Raw genomic sequence first — 15,927 nt, 5'->3', positions numbered from 1 at the left:
TTTGTTTCAGCATTACTATAAATGTTTTGTGTCTATTTAAAATAATTTATATTTTTACATGTTTGTTGTGTTTAACAGATGTTAAGAAGGCTTAAAGCAGCACCCCTCCACATGCATACTAATTTTCATGAAAATTTTAAAGTGACATTATGTTCATATTTTTATTGTCTTGTTCAGCTGAATTGTCTTTATATTTTAAAAGTTTGACTGTTTGATCAACAGTTGATGTAAAAATGGTTGTTTGATCAACAGTTGATATTGAAAAATGTTCAGGATCAAATTTAAATCTGCCAAAAGAATAAAAAAGACTGCCCCACTCTTTTTATAATCTGAATGTGACAGTTAATTTTAATTGATATTTACAGAAATTTTGCTTGGACCCTTGCATTATTTATTGTTTTATGCTAAGTGAATTATTAAATTATGACAAAATAAAAAACATATTTTGACCTTCACCTGTTAATTGCTATCTATCCTTGGATAGGCAAAATGTCACTAAGTAAAATATTGTAAAGTGAACAAAGAAAGTACTTGACACATTGCAATCGGCTTATATAATCCATGTTAATTACCAAAAAGAGGTCAAAATATGGCAAAAATAGCCCCTTCAGGGTTAGTAAGGCAGTAGAAATATGGTGATAAATACTGCAAAAATCAGTCATTAATTGCACACAAGATATAAATTATCACTTGAATCTTTGATATTTTTACTTTTCTTAAACTCTTAGTACATTTTTCCAAGTTTAATTTCCTTGAAATATTTTGACTCATCTGGAGGCATGCAGCTCTAACAGGTGAAATAAAAATAAACTTTGAATCAATAAAAAAAGTCTATAATATATACTTGTTTACCAGTATGTTTTGCTAAATAAACTTCTTAAATTATGTTTTATGAATTATGAAATCAAAATATGTATTATTTAACATTATTTATATTTTTACATGTATGTTATGTTTAAAAGATGTTAAGAAGTGTTGAATTTCAATGTTTAATAGGTGAAATAAAATAATAATATGAATCAATAAAAAAAGTCTATGTTATATACTTGTATACCTGTAGTATATTATGCTGCAATAACTTTTATGAACAAATTTCATGTTTGAAATGAAAATATGTACATGTATTTCAGAAAAATGTATTTTATGTTAATCCATTTGCCTAATAAGGTATTCCCACGACAGAAGGGACATAAATAATGAGAGACATAGATAACATGTTATCTACATCTCTGAAATGATCCAGCAATAGGTATAAAATGAAATACTCCATTGTGATAACACTCGTTACCTTGCTCATGAATAAACTTCACACCATATTTATATTTCATAGTAAATCAAATTGAATGAATGAGCGCACAAATAATATGTAAACCACGGTTCTATTACAAATATTTACAGGAAAGTCGTGGGATTTCTATCTGGTTAGAGTTATGTACGAATACTGGAACAACGTCTATATTATATCTATGCTACGGTAGCAATGCATACTGCATTTCGGCAAAGATATAACGGCATATTAGCTCTTAGAAATGAGCACAAACTTTCTTTTTTTAGAAAAGGCAAACAATGGATTAAGAGAATAAATGGCGATTATCACTTGAAGGAAGCACGGCTGAATATGACAGTATGTGTCAAAAAAGCAGCCAAACGTAAACAAAGTGGTATTTGACTTCCATACAAAATACTAAATCACTATAAGTATACCTAATTCCTAAAGCAAAAAAAAAGCGAACGACGGTTCAACTTTATGATCACAAACTAACTTCGGGTACTGTATTAGGATACCTAAAATGAAATGATTTTGTGAAATAAAAGTAATAACATTTTGGGGGCTTAATTGGCCTTAAAGTGTTTTGTCCTGATGGAGACTGAGGCAGAATGTATTTGCTTGTTTGTTTGTTTTTTTTGGGGGTTTTTTTATTTGTAATTGTTGTTTCGATAGTACATGTTACATGTAACAAAGTTGAAAGCTCCTATAATGTATTGTAAGTATGTCTTATGTTAAATAGTTACGCATTAAACGCGTTTTAGTTAAATGAAATTTTTCCATCCCTAGGAGTAAAAAGAATTTTCTTTGTTGTTATCAACTTTGATAAGTACTTTAATAAAAGGTCAACTAATATCTGATCAACATTTTAAGTAAATTATTTTTACGCTTAAAGGTAAAGAAAGAAGTTTATAACTGTTGATGAAAAATAGGAACATGATTTCAAAATATACCCGTATCTGCCATGCATGTACTTTAAAAACTGAAGCTGATAAATTTATATGAGCATCTCTTAGTCTTGTTAACTCTGTCAACATACTTTTAGCTTTTGTACCTACTTTGGGAAATGAATATTTTTCGGACATTGTTAATTTTTGGAATTTTGCAAATTAACTCGTGCCAAATCGATAACAATTACGGAAATGTTATTCAACAAGCCTTAGAAGTTGCTTTACAATTTCAAAGTAGCTCAGGTGTGCAGGTAGAAAATTTAAATTTTGGAAATGTTCAGAATATTATAATGACTGAAGCAAGTGAGATTTTGCCATCAATACTTGACTCAATGGGTCGGAACATTAGCAGCAGCTGTCTGGACGATTTAGAGGCGTTCTTGCAAGCTGTTTTACGCCGGGACGATTGGGCGTTGCGAAGTAAGTTTTGCTGTTTTAATAATCATACATGTAATAGGTATTTGGACATGTCCTAACTTTCACTTCAATTCCTGTCAGAGTTGTGCTCATCGCGAGCAATGCGCATGGCAGGTCAAGGTCAAGTCAGGATTCCGAAGTACCAGAAATGATTTGGCTTTGACCTTATGTGACTATTGCGGGAAGCGTGGCAACAACAAGGGTCATTTTCGATAGAACATAACTTGATAGCTTGTCTCCTCTTCTACAATCGTAAGCGAAGAAAGATGGCTTCGTCATGGTAACATGCATAAATAAAATGAAGACTTCGCTCCTTTCAATTCCATTGAAAATGTGAATTATTGCTCATTTTTTATTTTATACATTTCCATAGGCCGGCGTTATTTTTACTTATCTTATTGTTTACAAAAACGTAAATGGAAATAATATAACAAGAGAATCACCAGAGACAATATAAAAATAGTCTTAATATTTATCATAAATGTTCGTCATTATCAAATATTTGGTCAATGACCATTAGAATAGTCAAGAAGTATTTTGGTTCAAATTGACATTAAAAAAATGAGCATAATGTCAACTTACATGTCTTTCTCTTTTTATAAGTTGTTACAATGTTGTCTCTTCGTTTTACACTTGTCATTTTGTGTAATTACATGTATATTAAAAGGAACAATGTTTACTATTTCATGAAGTGTTGGATGCCTATGGTAAACCAGCAAGCGGCATATTAGAAGGACATATCACATGGCTGGGAAATTTTGATGAGTGTGTCTCTATAAACATGGAATCCCCAGATAAAATGAATTTAAAAGATGGCGTCAGACAGAACTCTTCGTTTATAGGAAAGTACTGTTTGTTATCAGTGCCTATCAGTGATGAAATCAATGTAAGCTACTCCTTTTATTCAAGTTTAATTTTCTTGGAATATTTGGCTCATCTATTGACATGTAGCTATAAGATAGTTTTTTTGTTAAGATGTATCAGCATTGAGCAGCTGACAATATTATATAATCTGGTCAAACTACACGGAAATGCTGGCTGACCTGATTGCATAGACAAAGTTATTGTAAAACAAGTTAAACATTGTGAATCTTTTAAATACATGTAGTTCAATAGTTTGATTTGTTATGTATAGCATACATTTTATGAAAAGGATCAATATGACTACCTTTCAACCCATGGGCCGTGAGTTTGAACCCTACCAGAGTCATGACCATGTTTCCTCAAATGGGCACCATTACTCGGTAGCTCAAGACGTGAAAGAGGCTTCAGGGGTCGAATAAGCTGCACGTCTTTCTTCTTATAATTAAACTAAGATATCTAATGCTTAAAGCCAGAAAGTTAACATAAAAACGTGTGTTTACAGAGCTTGACCGGGCAGTTGATGTTTTCGTTGGGGACGTGCTTACCCAATACTTGCAGCGCCGATGACGTCAAAGGTCTTGTTACCAGTTGTAAGTTATTAACTGATATTGTAAATATCATATTAACCAGCATTTTGACCTTCTTTATAATTTATACTATATAGTATAAACAAATTGAAACTATTCTGCGGGCATTAATTGCATGCATGTTCGATCGTCAGCCGCGGTGAGGGGCAAGTGATTTTGAACCAAGCGGAGAATTTTGATGCAAGCTTCGGAACAATTCTGCTATGTTTTTTTTTCATTTTAAAACTAGATCTACTCTCATTATTGTTTCTAAACATGTCAAAATTTAAACTTGATTACCATTGAGATAATTTTTCATCATTTCCGAAGGTTGAGATAGAAACTAAATGTTTGATTTTCAGTTTCTAGTATACTACCAACAAATATGACAGTACCACCTGCAAGTGTTGTGTGTCAGGAAAATACCATGCTGTTAACGGATGCTGCCATTGCTGTAATGTGAGCTTTATTTCAAATTTATGTTGTGTCTTTTCTGAAAATTAATATCAGTAAGGTCATATGAAGGTTCTTTTATTTAAACCTACCGGTATATCTTGTGTGTCTTAACCTTTTATATGAAAAATGCACGTTTCTGTTGTATGTTTTCGTTTTTATCTTTTCATGCATATGTTTTGGATATTCAAATAATGAGAGTATTATAATGATGTTTTTTTTATATTGTTGAGTAAAACTGCATTCTGTTGGCTCCCCGAGGCGCTAAACGAGCCTGGCATAGATTTTGCTGCTGTGCACGGGTCCTGTAGAATCAGAATTATTCTTAACAATGTATAATGACCTCCGTATTCCACACCACCAATTTTGACATTTTGATACAAGTATTAGATATGGAAATTTAAACTCTGAAAATGAAAACGAGGTTGTTTGAAAGTGATATGCATTTAATTTAATTATATAGCTTTTTTGAAACTCCGAAAATGTAAACGAGGCTATATCATGTTTATTGGGGTACGATATCGTTTGATATGGTTTTTGGTCTTTATAAAATGTGAAATAAATAGAGGATATTTGTTTGTTTTGCATGTAAGATTGAAATATAATTTCACTGAGTGAACACCAGATGCAATATTTTCACGAGTGGCGTAGCCACGAGTGAAAATATAATAGCTGGTGTTCACGAATGAAATATATTTCAATCTTATATGTAAAACAAATAAATTTTCTTTTTATTTTATGCTTTTTAAGTGATTTTAAGCTATTTTTTACTGATTTTGCCGCGTAACGTCTCGCATCTCCTTTGTGACGTCATAATATCATGACGTCACATCATCAGTTTTGAAATCTAGTTCCGTTAAATTTCTCTAATTTTGTTAAATTTCTAACATGATGTATGATGACATGGACTTTCTTTTCCTAAAGAAGCAAAATTTACGTATGACGGCATTTATTTCTGCCTGTTATTCCATCTAGTTATGATTATCTGCTCATCCGCATTCAGATATAGTCCGGCTACAGTGAAAATTATATTTTATAAATTTCACTAGTGGTTTATCAGAATATAATCATCTGATATATTACAATAAAACACTGGAAAGCATGAAATAAAAATTTCAGTCACCTGATCTTAGATAAATTATATGACAAATCCATTTGGCGTTCTTTTAGTCATTGGAATATTTTACCGTCTTATAGAACAAGTTGGGAAATTAGGCGATCATCATAACTCCGAGGCCTTAGATAATTACATTATTCTTACAATCTAATAGTCTTATACTTTATAATTTAATTTATAATACATTTAAATATAAATATGAGAGCTTTGTTTTATTACAATACAGAGTTGTGTGCTCAATATTTTCTGCCGTGATTTTCGCCGCGACGTTATATGACGTCATTATTCAGAATGTGGCATCAACAGACGAACTTGCAGGGAATCTTCAGGTCAAATGGACTTTTTTATAGTACATGTATTTTTATTTTTGTACTTGAAAAGCGTCACAAGACAAATACTTTGTAAAAGGTACACCGCACCTATTCAATTGTATACAATATGAAAATATGTAAAGAAAGCCTACTGTAGCGACAATTGCCTCTTAAATTGATATTTTTATTAAATTTTTACTAAAAAATTTGTACAATTTAAAGCTGCTTACCTCCAGATGAGACCAAAAATTTCAAGAAAATCAAACTTGGGAAAATGTACTAAAATTTTGAGAAAAGTAATGATATTTAAGATTCAAGATTCGATTAATGACTGAATTTTCAGTATTTATCCTCTTATTTCTAATGTGTTCCTAACGCAGTAATGGCTATTTTTTTTTTTTACATATTTTGACCACTTTTTGGTAATTTAAGGTATTGTGAGTGCCGTTGTGGAATATGTCAATAACTTTCATTTTTTCTTACAATAAATGATTTTACTTTTAAATACACTTTCAAAAATGTTCATGAAAATTAGCATTAATCTGGAGCCATGCTGCATGAATCAGTTAGCGTCTTTTATGAATTATATTTTTCACTTTGTAAATGAAACAACGTAACCTTCATATCTATAACAGATATCATCTGAAAATGTGAAAAGAAAAGAAGTAAAAGACGGCACAAGTTCACATGTTGAAAACAAAAATTTGAAGAGAACAGGTACTCTTCATGATAAGTATTCAATTTGATATAGTAGTTCCTCCTACTAAAATAATACTAATAACAAGTTCGTTATCTTGGTAATTCACAGGATCTAAAATTTAATAACAATTTTTTTTAAATATTTTCATCACGTACTGCTTCAAAATTCAACTTGTTGTGTACATATTAAATGACCAATCTAAATTTTTGATAATTATAAAGTAAACAGCTATAATTTGATAGTTTAATTAATAATTTTACAAGTATTTGCCTTTTACACATGTAGTTTTGACGTTTATTTCTTGTTTACACCTTATTTAAAATTGCTATTTTAATGCTTTTTAGGAATATTCGGCAGACTTCTTCTGTCATTTTCCTTACATAGAAACGTACCAAAACTTCTGAACACGAAGCAGACGACAGGAACGCTCACGTGCGTGAACGGTATACGCTTCATAAGTACATCATGGGTGTTACTGTGTCACACATACATGATGGGGCTACCTGTTCTAGGTAAGATGAGCCTAAATTTATTAATCAAATCGTAGTTTAATAGATTGTACTTACTATGTCGGTTTACATTATGTCGTGAAGTGATGGTGCAAGGTACGGTGCCCTATACCTAGTGGTAAAAGTGTTAGTCTCTTAACCCATTGATCATTAGTTCAAGTCCTACTCGGATCACGATCATGCTTCTTCATATGACACCAGTATTAGTGAGTTCCAGGAAGCGGACTCGAAAGTGATATATATAATATAAGTTATCGAGCTAAAATAAATATGCTTAAACTTATGTTATTTCAATAATTTTCATTTCAAATCTTATTTGGTTCACCAGATCCTGTTCGGAAATAATAAAATAATCATATTATGTCCCAGGTTCTGGGTAATGTTTTGAAATAACGATTTTTTTATCCAACATGCAGTACATGTATAATGCTAAATGGGCCTGGTCCAGTAGAACTTAAATCCATAATATCGGGATCAGAGTGCTACAGTTTACAATGTGTTTATTGTAGTGGAATATTTATTCTAATTCAATTGGGTTGATAAAATAGTTATTATCTTTTTATTTAATCGGTTATGTCGTACGCTGGTTATGTCGTACACATGCATACATGAGTTTCTGAGTTTCATAGGCAGTTATTGCTTTTGTTAGTATTTGAGCAATTTACAAACTGAATCATTAAGTGTTTAATATTATATGATAGAGGTTCATGTTGCATGCCAACTATAACATTAACAAAAGACTGTCATAGTCGTAGCTTTAAAAACATAACAGATTAAATCATATATGTTTCACTTATCACATCGTCGGTTACCCACGGTATATATTCGTACATACTACAATATTTATGATAATATCAAAATAAACTGTGGACGACGATGGAGCACATGATGGTTTCGTGAAAATAAACTTAATTGATGTCCCCAATTTTTACAGGAAATGCAGCCACATTTTTACCAAAAATGTTGAAAAGATTTACATTCCAAGCTGTTATGAATGCATTCGTTTCTGTGGATACATTCTTTATTCTCAGGTAGAAAAATATTTTTCTTTTCTTGACCATACCATACTGGGACCCGATGTTAATCAGCCTTTGACAGAAGTATAGAGCCAAGCCAGCCCGCACACCGTCCAGGCTCTATACTCATGGATGGTCATCTTTAAATTTAATCTTGATATCCCTAAAATTGATAATGAACACTTCCAAAAAAAATAGAAACTGGACTTTACTATTTACTAAATTCAGCTAATTGGACTAATTGGATAAGATAATAGGGTTGGGGTATAGTCCAAGGTCTTGTACTTAGACAGAAACTAGTGTTACTAAAATGTCTACTGGTATTTTAATTCAATTGCATTAAAATTTGCACCAATCAAAAGTAAAAACAATAATTGTATTTTAATGATAAAGGTTTAAATATTTTGTTATTAAAACATTTTTTAAATTACAAATGTATTAATAAAATGAGTCAGAATGTAAAACGGGAACTCTTTAAATTTTCAACAATTATTGAGCTAAGCATAATATCATTTCCTATAGCTTATGCATAACGTGTGCACACGACAGTATTATTTGGTCATGCGAAAGCTATCACTAGCTATAACGCACGCGAAAGCCATTGAGTTGCCACGTGATGATTTACGTCCACACGCGTACGTTATACCTATCGCGTGGCTACACCATACTTCTGCTTGTACACGTAGTACATAACGCGTGGCCACATAATACCAATTGATTACCACGTAATAGCTATCGTGTGCGCATGAAACAGCTATGGCGTGACCACGTTATACTATGGCGTCCACACGCAACATCTATCGCGTGCGCACATTAGTACTGTCTGCATTCTATGATAATGTTCATTTTCTCTTGTTTTGAACAAAAAAAAGCGACACCAACCCGCATATGTAGTTACATATGTTTGCCCTTGTTAGTTTAAACAAAATTTATTTCAAATTGTACAATATGAATATATTCAATATTTAAGCATAATACAAACAGTGTTGAAAAATATACATGTACATATACATGTATATATGACTGGGCGTTAAACTGCCATTTAGTTTTATTTTTGACATTATTGTATAGCGGTATGCTCGTAGCCTATCTCTCTCTTCGTGAAATGAAGAAAGTTGGAGGACCAAAGAAGTTTAACTGGTTCTTGTTCTACTTCCATAGATTCTGGAGGTAATGTGTGTTTATTCTACAATTACTTCTAAGGTATATAGAATAAAGAAAATTGCTTCAAAAGACCAAACACTTTACAGTTTTAGTCAGTATCTTTTAAAAGACTGTTTTGTAATACGAGAAATTGTTTGGGGGTCGTGCAGCAAGTCTGAACTGAAAATATTGCAGAGTTGGCATATATATTTCATTCATATTTTGTCTGAAATAAATTGTGCCCTTTCATTGACGGCGGCGGGTAAATGTAATCTTACTCCACGCTCACTAGCACCGTCTTCAGCAGAACTCGGCATTTAAAAATAAAATGAACATTGTTTATTTTAAATTCAGTAACTTCCACAGGAAAGTTTCGAAACTCTTTATCTGACACTTTTGTGCTTCGAATTTTCCCGGAGTAAATGAATGTGTATGTCTTTAACTGGAACACAATGGATGAATTTTAATAAAATGGTATTTTGAAAGAAAATCAGAGGTTTTGAAGCATGCAGGCCATAAACTGTTCCCAACATTTCCTAAGAGTTAACAAAACGTTTTAAATACAGAGATACCCAATACAATTCGGGAACGCATTTTTAAAGTAATAAAGAGTTCTTATACACGTACATGTATGTATTTTGTCTGAAATACATGTAGTTATTTTGTGTTGTAGACTTACTCCCCCGTACATGCTAATCTTCATGCTGTATGTAACGACGTTTAAATATTGGGGTGACGGACCGATATGGCTTCAGCAGGGTTTGGACAAAAACGATTGCAAGTCAACATGGTGGACCAATCTGCTATACATTAACAACATTGTTCATGAGAACGAAGCGGTGCGTTGTATATTAAGTTTGGCCCATTTATACTGCAATAATAATGATAATAATAATAATATTAATAATAAATAATAAATAATAATAGAAATAATAACAATAACAATAATAATGTATGTTTCCTGTGTTTCAGCCAGAGCAATTCTTGTTCACTAACGCTCGATATTCTATCATGTATCAAAAGTTACCACCCAGAGCCTCACGAACCTATCTTAGTCTATTATACATATAAATACGTGTACGCATGTATTATACATGAATATGATATAATGAGGGAAGCGATGGCCTAGTGGTTCAGATGTCTGTCTTGGGTCATGATCATATTTCCTCATATGACATCAGTACTGGTTAGTTTACAGCAAGGCGATTTGGACGTAGTCGAAATTAATTACAAGAACTTGTTTTGCAATCGATCTAAAATAACTATTTTTAAACAAACTAAACTAACATGAATATACATGTACTAAGAAGGTTTTACATTTATCCTTAAAAGCGAATCGCTGGCTGCATTAGTATGACTCCCAACACAATTTTAAACTCCTCAATACATGTCCGTGCTTGAGTAAGATACGGTGATATTCTATAAAAGTAATCCCAGGTAATTCAAAGCTGATTTCCTATAAGTTTGATTTTCAAGATGTATGTACATTTCTGATTCAGTATTGCTTATTCGTCTCCCCAGATTTCTATGTATTATTTTAGTTGGGAAAACGTCAAATGCCTTACATTTTTTTAAAAGAATTTGCCTTATACATGTATTCTAAAATTATACCAAGAACAATCTATATTTTCAGTGTATGGGATGGAGCTGGTACCTGGCCAATGATATGCAATTTTATGTTATTAGCCCATGTATGCTGGTTCCCCTCTTCTAGTAAAACCATTTTTATTTTTATAAGCATACTTTAAAAATCTTAACTTTTTGGGTAAAGCACTTAGAAAATAGAGACTTATTACCGAAAGTAGTTGTCTAGAATTCTAGAACCTACAGATTTAGGAAATATATCTAAAATAGCGCTTATTTGATATTGAACTATAACAATATACAGTATTAGATTTTCAACTACAATATCATATTCGATATTGAACTACATACACTGTTTTATATTCATTATTAAACTACAGCACGATATTAGATATTTAACTACAATATTATATTAGATATATCAAAAACTACAGTATCACATTCGATAAATAAACTACATGTATAGTATCGTATTCGACATTAAGATACAATACCCTACAAAGCGAACCTGTTTGTATCTTTAAGATCATCTTTTTATCTACTTATTCTTAGTGTATACAAAAAAGCTCAATTTTGAATTTTTCAGACTTTAAATCATGTATCAAATGTTTTTTCAGTTCACCAATTCTTGGAAGCTTGTCGTGCCTTGCGTTCATCATGGTCAGTGTTGTGTCACGTGGTCTGATATCTAAACATTATGAGTTTAATGCCAACCTGCTGTTCAGGTACATAATATATATCTTAAAGGAGATTCAGTGAGGTCTAAGAAAATTAGAATTCTTACAGATAAACGAAAGCACATAAAACGGAAAAATATTAATAGAAATAATAAGGAAATATACTTGTATTTAAATTTAAGATCGGTTATTTTTTTTACGATTTTATCATGATTTGTTTAATAAAAAAAATGCTTTTCTTTTTGGGTTTTCTTGCACAATAAGAGAAACGGAATTAGCGTATTAACTGAAATTTTAGTGATAAGTTGACAAGTTCTTGGTCCAGATCTAAATGAAATGTCACAAAAATCTAGGAAAAATATACTCAGCGGAGTCTCTTAAATGCGATGAAATATTGAATATATAATTATGTATATAACATACAATTTTTCAGCAATTTGATCGTACTCGTCAGCATTATTTGAGCCGTGTCATGACAAAACCAACATAATGCGTTTGCGACCAGCATGGATCCAGACCAGACAAGCCAGCGCATCCTCGCAGTCTGATCAGGACCCATGCTGTTCGCTTACAAACCCAGAGTATAACAAGTAGAGAAACTGATAGCGAACAGCATGGATCCTGATCAGACTGCGCGGATGCGCAGGCTGGTCTGGATCCATGCTGGTCGCAAACCCATTATGTTGGTTTTGTCATGACGCGGCTCATTTAATTTTTAGACTTTGAAACTTGGCTTCTCTTCAAAATAACTCTTCCAGATTAAAATTGAAAAGGTGAAATGTTGGTTAATGTCAAGTTGTCGTCTCAAAGATCAATTAAGAAGCAGCAAAGAAACATCTGGTTAACTAAATGCTAGACTTCAATACGAAAACGAAGAATTTTGACAAATTCATACGAGTTACACATACATTTTTTGGTCTATTTTCATAAGGGTTAGAATTAATTCAAACCTATATTTTATTCGAATTGTAACACGTTACCACTTTCATAGTTTATATGGGTTTGGACAGTTTATTTTCATCATGATGTGATGGCGCTTGCTGATGGAGCAGTTACTGCCAGCATTTGTTTAAGTGTGAATTAAATGATAGTTAAATTATAACTTATATTTCAGCACAGATATGGATGATATATTTGAAATATACTTCAAACCTTGGTCAAGGATAGGACCTTATGTTGTAGGAATATATGCAGGATATTTATTGTACAAAACAGAGTGTAAAATAAAATTCTCAAAGGTCGGTGCACTTATAATATTTGAACGTCTTTAAAAAGTAAATTTGATCAAGGAATGTGGTCACGCCTTTTCCATTTCAAAATGTTTAGTCCACAGATTGCCGTTTATAATTATTATTCCATAGAGTGACTCAGTTAATGCAAATAAATGGCGAATAAAAAAATAAATGTGGTTTGAACAAATACCCTCGTAACAAGTTTATTTTTCAATTTATAACTAAAAAACATTTTTTTTCACTGATTGCAGTTGATAAACTGTGTTGGATGGATGTTGGCTACATGTGTCGCTATAGCCGTGGTATATGGACTGTACACACCGGACGGTTCAACGGATAAATTAAATGTTGACATGTCCGCCCTGTACAATGCCACTGCAAGAATAGCATGGTCATTTTCCGTTGCTTGGGTGATACTCTCGTGTGCGACTGGATATGGTGGTAAAGTTATATATATTTTGCATTTTCCTGCCTGTGGACTTTCACACACGTGACTCGGAATATGTTATTTTCTTTTATATTGGTTGCACTATAAAGGTCATAGTTTTGGCTCTGAATAAATTTTGGCACGAGCATGCACCGGAGTAAAACCATTGATAACGACCTTCCGTAAACAAGCTAGATAAAATATTGATCTTTGGCACCTATAGAGCCATTCAATGGCTCTCGAATGTGTTTTAGCGCTTGAATAAACAAATATTATAAAAATATTACATCTTTACCATTATCATTCAGCTTTCATTTGCGATACACTTATATTTTCCCAGCAGTCGTAAAAAAGAATACATGTATTAAATCTCAGTCAATTCTCATTTCACAGGACCTGTAGATGCTTTCCTCTCATGGAAAGGTTTTGTCCCTCTCAGTCGTCTGACATACTGCGCTTATTTGTTACATCCGATCGTCATCTCATTACAAGTGTATAGCAGACGAACCTTAGAGCACTGGTCTGACATAGAACTGGTACGTACCTTTGATTTTTGTGACTTTTAATCTAGTTCCCATGCAGTTGTCAGTTTAAATTAAGGTAAATACTCGTAGATAGGATATGAGTGGTATTTTAGAGTATGGCTGTGAAATGTGGGTCTCTGATAAACCATTCTCTTATCGGATAGAATGGAGACTTATTAATTATCTATCATTTTAATTATTGGTCAAGAAATGCTTTGGGTATTTATCTTAATTGATATCTTTACCAACTATTTCGTTGTTTTATAAAATAGTCTCATTTTTTCCTGAATCGTGTGTCAATTTCCATCCTATACATGTATCATTCCAACAAATCGGCTCTAACGGTTGAATACTTGTAACGCCAATGTAGGTAATATATGGTTGAAGAAAAACAACAATCTCATAAATCTCAACTGTTCATATACAGTTCGAACACAAGTCTATTTTTGATTCCAGTTTTAATTCATGTTAAATGTAAAACGAGGTGAAAATTTTGAATTGTTTTATTTGCAGATTTATAGATTCATTGGTCACATGTGTATTACGTATGTATCCGCATTTGTGATATCTCTGGCATTTGAGTCTCCGATGATTGGACTCGAGAAATGTTTGCTTGGTCGGAAGAAAAACAATTAGATCCTCACGCACTTTATTATAATAATATTTACACATAATGCATCTATGAAATGGATCGTTTACAACATTGTCCAAACAAATGGAACTACTCTGTATTCTGCAATAAAAGTATAAGAGGAAATGACTGTTGTGTTTTGTCTGGATAATTGTGTCTATCGTACACGGATGCCCCCAAAGAATCTTAAAGTCCCTGTCAGTTCACCATGGACTTTCTATTTGAACACGGAGGCTGATAATCTTGTACTTGAACTAACTACACTGGATGTAATGTGATTTAAAGATTTTATTCAGATCTTGAAACAGGCATAATTTCATATTGAAAGTAGTACATGTTATACCCATTATGTAGAATAATCGTGACAATATTGTCATGCTAATAAACGCAATTAATTAAATGGAAAAACAAAAACAACACACCTCTTAAAACAAAAGAAACGTTTTTTTATTTGTCTATAACTTTGCAACAATTTATATACAGAAAAAAGTTTTTTTTAACTACCAATAATAAATATGTGACTTATAAGCTACCAGTATTTCACAAAAAATAAAGAGGTAAATGAAAAAAAATAACAGTAATAAAAAGGAAAGAAAAATAAAGTAATATCATAAACTTATGACACAAAAAGTCGAGCACTAAATGCCAAAAAAAATGAACGAACCCTTAACCTGCTAAATTTGTATAATGGATTTGCCCATCTTTGATTTTGGAACAGTCCATTCTAAGTTTAAAGGATTTTGATATCAAAATGATAGAATTAAGCTACCAACAGTATAAAGCCTGGCCAGACTGCAAGGCCGTAAAAATTCCTGTCTACAATCATTGCACTGCACCTCTGCTCTGGTATGTACAGAAGTTATAATTATCAGTTCCATGTGAAAGACTTTGAAGGCAACTAGTACTGGTAACTAGTACTGGTAAAAGTCCTTGACAGCTTGCCAAGTAAACGGTACGGTGGCTGAACTGTGCTCTTGTAAAATCAAAGCGGCTTACTGCCTTGGTCCGGAGGGTAAACTACCACCACCACAACCACCACCAGCGGGCGTGCAGGCTGGCCTGGCTCTATACTGGTAGCAAAGACTAAACACTTCCGGCTCCAGCAGGTTAAGAGTTAAATGCAACAATAAAACATCTACGTATATACAAGTAAATTTACAGATAGTTGTTGAACACATAGACTAATGTAAGTCTTTTTTTTTCAACCCAAGAAAACATATCATTGTATCAAGGTTTCTATATAATAAGTTTTCACAGTGTTAAAGTTACATATATTGACAGATTTCTATTTAAAAAACAATTCATTATAAATATATTTAAATATATTGGACTTTGGCAGTGCTTTGTTCAAATAAATAATTTCAAGATATTGAGTTTTGACAGACTGAGAGTTTATTTCATGTTATTGTAACCAGTTCTTGACAGTGTTCCATTAATGGATTTTAAGATATTTTAGAGAGAGATTTAACAGAGTGAAATACAGTTTATTGAGTTTTGACATCCTCTTGTTTAACATCTAAATTTATAACATACCCGTGT

General features: G+C 32.3%; 1 protein-coding gene across 1 annotated transcript; it reads left to right on the top strand.

Moving 5' to 3' along the window:
* Positions 1 to 2,507: 2,507 nt before the first annotated feature.
* Positions 2,508 to 14,506, top strand: LOC132734796 (nose resistant to fluoxetine protein 6-like). The gene is made up of 15 exons (XM_060721650.1): positions 2,508 to 2,637; positions 3,327 to 3,520; positions 4,001 to 4,088; positions 4,427 to 4,518; positions 6,581 to 6,662; positions 6,990 to 7,157; positions 8,089 to 8,185; positions 9,242 to 9,340; positions 9,987 to 10,152; positions 10,947 to 11,026; positions 11,515 to 11,622; positions 12,689 to 12,812; positions 13,058 to 13,247; positions 13,627 to 13,769; positions 14,271 to 14,506. Exons 1-15 carry the CDS (start codon positions 2,508 to 2,510, stop codon positions 14,391 to 14,393), a joined length of 1,884 nt encoding a protein of 627 aa, XP_060577633.1. The 3' UTR covers positions 14,394 to 14,506.
* Positions 14,507 to 15,927: the final 1,421 nt, after the last annotated feature.

This window comes from Ruditapes philippinarum, unplaced genomic scaffold (assembly GCF_026571515.1).
Source record: "Ruditapes philippinarum isolate M1 unplaced genomic scaffold, ASM2657151v2 ctg1067_1_1_1_1, whole genome shotgun sequence".
Taxonomy (NCBI): domain Eukaryota; kingdom Metazoa; phylum Mollusca; class Bivalvia; order Venerida; family Veneridae; genus Ruditapes; species Ruditapes philippinarum.
This window is presented reverse-complemented; position numbering and strand designations above follow the sequence as displayed.

Bases quoted from the DNA above. Each gene is read 5' to 3' on its own strand.
- LOC132734796 (XM_060721650.1), top strand. From the start codon at position 2,508: ATGACTGAAGCAAGTGAGATTTTGCCATCAATACTTGACTCAATGGGT. The intron at 10,153-10,946 runs GTGCGTTGTATA...CTATATTTTCAG, and splicing joins TTGTTCATGAGAACGAAGCG to TGTATGGGATGGAGCTGGTA. The intron at 13,248-13,626 runs GTAAAGTTATAT...CTCATTTCACAG, and splicing joins GTGTGCGACTGGATATGGTG to GACCTGTAGATGCTTTCCTC.